Raw genomic sequence first — 6,744 nt, 5'->3', positions numbered from 1 at the left:
TATTGGTTCTCTCTATTTTAATAATCTCCTTTGTGTGTGTGTGTGTGTGTGTGTGTGTGTATATATATATATATATATATATATATATAAAACAATTAGAAGTGGGAATAGGGAGGGAATAGGATGTGTTCTAAATGGGACAAAGGAGCCAGAGTACAAACATGTTTGTAATGGGGTAAAGCCAAATTTGATTTTGCAGCTCTACCATGTATGTGAGATTACCATATCTGGCCTTGAAGAGCTGGACAGCACTACACGGCAATAACAAAATATAGTGCACCAGTCTAGTGACTCTATATTTGTGTAGCCTGCATGTGGAAGCCCTACTAGCACAACCACTGTTAAGATTAAGAAAGAGGTCAGGTTCCCTTCTGTAAAATCAGACTGGCATAACAATAAGATATAATGTATATCTTTATAGGATAAAACAATATATCTTAAAGTATTGGCATGTTTCTTTTTTAAAAAGCAGTATTGAACACTCATTAAATTAGCATAAACCCAACTTTTTCCTGTCTGAGGCGAAAGTAAAATCTCTGCCCATCTCATTATATACAGGGAAGGTGGCAACCAGTGAGCCAGTTATAATGGCTAGAAACGTACATTCTGTGCTATCAATGAATTACATGAGATACCTTTGGGAAACACAAAAAAACCGGACATATGTGTCTTTCCTATTTCTCACTAATCTGCAATAATGACTAATCTTACTCAAGACATTTTGCACTGATACCTCTTGGACTTTGTTGTCCTGAGCAACAGCGAATTAAATAGGAAAGAAACAAGTATCAAAGTATTTTTTCTTAATCCATTTCCTAAATAGGAAAGAAACAAGTATCAAAGTATTTTTTCTTAATCCATTCCATTATGGCAGCCTTCCGGGTTATAGTGTGCTTGCTGAGTGGGGGAGATCAAGGGTAGAAGAAATGAACACTTTAAAAGGATGACAAAGTAGGATATTCACATACATTTTGCCAATGTTCATAGGATATACAGTTATTGTGAAATTAGAATTTGTATGAATTGAAGCAGCCTTGACCCCTGGCAACTAAGTTCCTTCAATTTTCTTGATAAGGTTTCAGAAATGGTTTGTCATTGCCTGCTTACTAGGGCTGAGAGAAAGTGACTGGCCTGTGGTCACCCAGCTGGCTTGTGCCTAAGGCAGGATTAGAACTAATGGTCTCCTGGTTTCTAATCTGATGCCTGTAAGCAGTATATCAGACTGGCTCCTAGAATGGATTATTGGCATATAAGTAGATTTCATGATAAGAAGAATAATTGTAATAATACGATCTGTTCTGCCTGTTTGAACTGTTATCTCAATTGCTGGAAAACTTCTGATCTTCTGTGCTCGCCTCTTATGATCGTTACGTTACGAGAGCCTTTGATTCAGTAAGCCTTTAGGAAATCAACAATTATAAAACAAGACACAGGAACATCTCTTGAAAGAGCCATTCAGCTTCAGGAATTAATAATAAACTTAGTAGAAATTCCCACCTCACACTAGTTATGGATGCTAATGTTCTGGAATGTTTATTGTGGAACTGTGGTGGCACAGTGGTTAGAATGCAGTACTGCAGACAGTTTGGGTCTCATCAGCTCAAGGTTGACTCAGTCTTCTATCCTTCTGAGGTTGGTAAAATGAGGATCCAGATTGTTGGGGATAATATGCTAATTCTGTAACCGCTTAGAGAGGGCTGTAAAGCACTGTGAAGCAGTATATAAGTCTAATTGCTATTGCTATTGCTATATTCTCAAGTAGTGAGACATTTTTTAGGCAAGGAAGGAAGGAAGGTTTGAATTATAACTCAAAGAATTTGGAGTGCTGTCTTATGAGCCCAGAGCTTCTCTTCCAATGTTCGGTTTCTATTGCATTTGTAGGAAATGATTTAGGAGAAAGTGCATTTTGGCAGATCTGTTGCCTTATGAAGTCAACACTGATTCCTGATAAGGTCCTTATTGTCTAATTTTTCATTAAGTCAAGCTGAATAAGGAGTTCCTCAAAGCAGTATTAATGTGTTTTCTTCCGGCAAGGAGATGGCATAAAAGTATTCTGGCATACCTTCCCTGCTGAATCATATTCTGCCTTCGTAGTGAGGCCCCCGATACCATCTACTGGCAGGAAAAACAGCCATCAGTCATTCTTTCAAGCAATGATGCTGTTTTGCCTTATGAGGCAAAAGCCAAGGAATTCCCACCCTGCACAGATCAGACTTTTATGTACACTGAGAGCATATGCACCAAGACAAATTCCTTGTGTGTCCAATCACACTTGGCCAATAAAATTCTATTCTATTCTATTCTATTCTATTCTATCAAACACTGCATAATATCTCTTGAGCTTAATGGTCTACATTATCCTTGTTTTCAGTCCTGATGTTAAATACATTGAGTAATACACACACACAATAAAATAATATCAGAGCATTTCAGCCTCCCAGGACGCTGTATTGCAGACCTCAAGGTGACCATTTTAGAAGAACAAGACTTACTCTAAGCAATACTGAGCAAGAGATTGCTAAACTCATCAAAACATCTCATCACAAGTGATTTTTAATATATTACAATTAATTGATAACATACTGGCAATCTTATGTCAAGTGTAACAAGCCATTCAATCACAAAGATTTCTACCTGTAAATTAAATTGCATCAAAATATCACCGAGCTTTATAAAATTGGCCAGATTGGTTCCAGACAAGCCAGAGAACACTCTTTTGAGATGCTGGAAGGTTTAGTAACTTAGTAAAAAATATGTTTCAGACATATGCTATCAAGTATGTAACTTTCTTGAAGGTTGTGAAATTATTATTATGATATCATCCTACCCAAGTCTAATTAGAAGTCTCAGGGAACCCCGTATATAGTATTACAGTTGTACTGCACTTTGTTGAACAGCCTATCCCAAGTCCCAGATGTATCATTTATGTTCCCAGACATGATATATTTGGAAGGAAAACAAGCCAAAGGAGATTTAGTAAAGCAGGAATCTTCCATTTACTTAAATATTTGTTAGGAATTCATATAGATAAAAGTAAAATGAAGAGCAATTCCTTAATTTCAAAGACCTAGATCAAAACCACAAAACTTAGCTTTTTAAAAAACTTTTTAATAGAGTCTACAATGGAAAATGTCAACGTTTGGGTCCATGTACCCTATATATAAGGCTTACTAAATTATGCATAACCAAGATTACAAACATCTATAGTAACATAGTGATAATATGCTGAGATTTATTAATCCAAATTCTAATTTAGACCTTTTATTTCTTTACTCCCCCCCTTTATTTTTTGACGTTAACCTCATGCATCATCTCCAATTAAAAGAAAGAAATGCTTTTACTAAATTTCCAGAGTTCCAAAACTCGTGATTAAAATATATTTAGTTTCTGCTATTTTTTCATCATTGCACATTTGAGCAAGATGGTGTTTCTGTTTTGCATTTGGCTAGCATTCTTTGGATATGACAGAGAACTTTAATACCTGGTCTTGTTTTGTTTTTACATAGCTGTGAAGATTCCTCCAAGTGCAGGTTTTCAGATGTTCATGAAGGACTTCTCTCATTTTCATTACAATTATTGCTCTTAATTGAGCCTCAAGTTTATGTCACCTTGAGGACCAGTTTTCATCTAATTGGGAAATGACAACAAAATCCTCACAAAGTCCAATGCTGCAGTATAAATTTCACTTCATCCGTATCACGAGCAGGCACACTTACATGCAGTTACAACAGGATAAGGAATTTGTCTCCAAACACATTCCTTACGAGACTTTCTACGATTCAGAGGCTGGGTTCCATTTATCCAACAGTGCCATGCTAGGAGTTTGATGTGAGTAGTTTGGGCTGGCTGGCAAGTCATTCCTGGAGGCCAAGAGCATCCAGCTTGCATCAGGTCACAGTATGTATGGCGTATCCAGCGTGGCCAGAAGACAGATCCCATGTCTACCCAGGAAGAGGTTAAAGAACAGGTTGCACTATCCACTAGCCATCTACGTAGATGATAAATGAAGGACTGGCTCAAATTACGAGTGATCCCATCCTTGAAAGGCAGCAACGGCTGCAACTTGGGAAGCTGTAATCTACTTGTCTCCAGCAGGAGCTTCTTCCTAAATCGGGCTGTATGTTTAGCCAGCTCTCGGTTTTGTGTGTTCAGTTCTTCAGTGCTTAGGTTCCGACCTCGGGGGTCCTCAGGAGACATCCAGAAAGCGTCATAGGAAGATCCCAGAAGTTTCATCAGCTTGGAAGTACGCAAATTCTTTGGCTTGGGCACAGAGTAGTGGTAGTCCTCAGGAGAGAGGGAGAGGCTGTAAGGCTTTGCTTGAGTCGGTAGCTTACTCCAAGTAAGATGTATGTCAGGCTTGGACTGCTCCAGTGCCCGGATGTTATTCGATGGTCGGGGAACTCCACTTAAGGAAAAGCCTCCTTTTTGAGAGACAGAAATTCCTCCAATGTAGTGGAACCCCTGGCTCCATTGTTCCACAAGCAGCATACAGGCCAACCATGCTTTAACATCCATGTTTCTTCAAGACTTGAATGTGTCTCAATTGCTGCAAGCTAACTCTTACGAGCCTTTCTTTCTCTCCACCTCTTTTATTATCAGCCTTTGACCCAGAGTTTAGCAGCTCTCCTCTACCCTACTTGCAGGCTTTGATAACAAACAGCACTGTGGCTCCCACTGACATAAACAGACAGGGTGATTGTGGTAATAGCCCTCGTTTAAGCCATTTGGACATTTGTTTTTGTAATATAGGGTTTTAATGATATGCTATCATCAGCATTATTAGTTCAACAACTCTAAGTTCAGCAATTCTTTAAAAATGCTAGGGCTTGGATTCACTATCCTAGAGCTTGAATTCAATTGTCAAATTGTGATTTAGTTCTAGATTTTTAGTCAATATCAACATTCCCCAACCTAATGCCCTCCAGATGGGTCAAGATCACAAATCCATCATTCTTAGCTATCTCAGATTTTCACTAAATCCCTCCTCACCCCCATGATAGACCATTAATTTGGTATGCATGCAAATTATTGTAACAGTAAAGCGGTTTCCGAATTATTGCATACCAAGCTTTTGTTCAATTGCTTGCATTGCATTTGGTTAATTTGCATGTTCTGCAGAACCGTTGTGGTTCTGGAATTGGTGAGTTGTTTTGGAATCTGAACCTAAACCTTGCAACCATTCAAAAATTTGATTCCATCTCCAGCAATGAGATATGAAAAACTGGGAATGGTTCTTTTATCTCTATATCTTTACTAGAAATCCTCCAATAAGACAAATATTTAATTGCCAGGCATAATAGATGACACAGGCCTCATCTTCTCTGGAAAATTGAAAATTCTTCAGTTAAAATCCTATCTGAAATTTTACTCTAGCATTCTTTGTAAAGGCAATAATGATTAGCCAAGTTTATAGATCTTTTCGTGACCTGGGACCCATTCTGACATTAGAATGAAGCAATAGAACATGCTGAGGAATCATATTCTGTTGCATAGATGGTAAATCAGTACAGAGAAAACTCATAATAAACTATATGCTTCATCAGGAAATAGATCAGTCATGAGAAAAATAATTACACCAGAACAATAGTTACCTGGTACAAAAGCAAGAGTTTATTCAAACATACCTCTAGCATTAGCTCTTGGAAATGGAGATTTTTTAAACTAAAAACTTCACTATTTTACCCAGATGTCAGCTGTTACAACAACCAATCCCTATTAACTTGAATTATTTTCTCATAAGAAGTGCTCCATCTTAAAACTGCTATATTGACAAGACATTGTGTTTTACAGCTGGAGTATCTTTATGCATCTGAATTTCTACCTGCCTGCATTTTGGGAATCTGAACTGTTTTATTCATATTCTCCAAGGCAACTCTGGCAGTTATACAGACACAGACACAAAACAGCTATTTCTAAGAAACTCATAATTCGCCTCCCTTCAAATTCAATATTAAAAAAACACAGGTGTTGTTTTCAAGACACACGTGATTGAAAAAACAAAACTAAACCATTCTTCTGTCTAGTCTGTTGTTTTCCTGTTCACTGGAAGACGCTGTCCTGTTTTGACCATTTTAAATGATATTCAATAGCTACTCCATTCAGCTTTTCTGATGATAACTTGTATCTCAACACCACACTATCAAAGTATGCCCTAATGCTAGGTTCCCAGTATGGTACCTTGTGATGCCAGGTGCTCATGGACACCTTATTTGTTTTTAAACTGTTATTTACATTTAATGCAAGACTAATAAAAGACAAAAAAACATCGAAATGTAAAATGTTATGTTTCTAATACAATGCAATTTTAAAACAAATTAAACTGATCATGTAAATTACTGTCTTTCCTTTCCACAGACAGTCAATTCAAAAATTGGGAGGGCACACATGCCTTTATTTTTTTCTAAAACCAAAATAATAATTTGAACAATCCAGGCACAAGAGATATAAAGTTCTTCATAAATACAGACTCTCTTCCTAAAACCTGGTTCACGTTCACATTACTAAGTAAAAATCTGCAGAATCTCTTGATCCTGATGCAGGGACAATCCATTAAATGTTCCAGAAGACTGCCTGGATACCACTGCCCAGGGGTGAAATCCAGTGGGTTCTGACAGGTTCTGGGAACTGGTAGTGGAAATTTTGAGCAATTTGGAAAACCAGCAAATACCACCTCTGGATTTTGCAATATCCTTCCCCCAGAAGTGGGGAGGGAATGGGGATTTTGCAGTATCCTTCCCCTGCCAC

The 6,744-nt window shown here is 37.7% G+C and overlaps 1 protein-coding gene across 1 annotated transcript; it reads right to left on the bottom strand.

Moving 5' to 3' along the window:
• Positions 1-2,336: 2,336 nt before the first annotated feature.
• On the bottom strand, positions 2,337-6,532 carry LOC131201617 (noggin-1-like). Its single transcript, XM_058189619.1, has one exon. It carries the CDS (start codon positions 4,513-4,515, stop codon positions 3,697-3,699), a length of 819 nt encoding a protein of 272 aa, XP_058045602.1. The 5' UTR covers positions 4,516-6,532; the 3' UTR covers positions 2,337-3,696.
• Positions 6,533-6,744: the final 212 nt, after the last annotated feature.

The sequence above is a fragment of the Ahaetulla prasina genome, chromosome 7 (genome assembly GCF_028640845.1).
Source record: "Ahaetulla prasina isolate Xishuangbanna chromosome 7, ASM2864084v1, whole genome shotgun sequence".
Lineage (NCBI taxonomy): Eukaryota > Metazoa > Chordata > Lepidosauria > Squamata > Colubridae > Ahaetulla > Ahaetulla prasina.
Note: the sequence above shows the minus strand (reverse complement) of the source record. Positions and strands in the feature narration are given on the sequence as shown.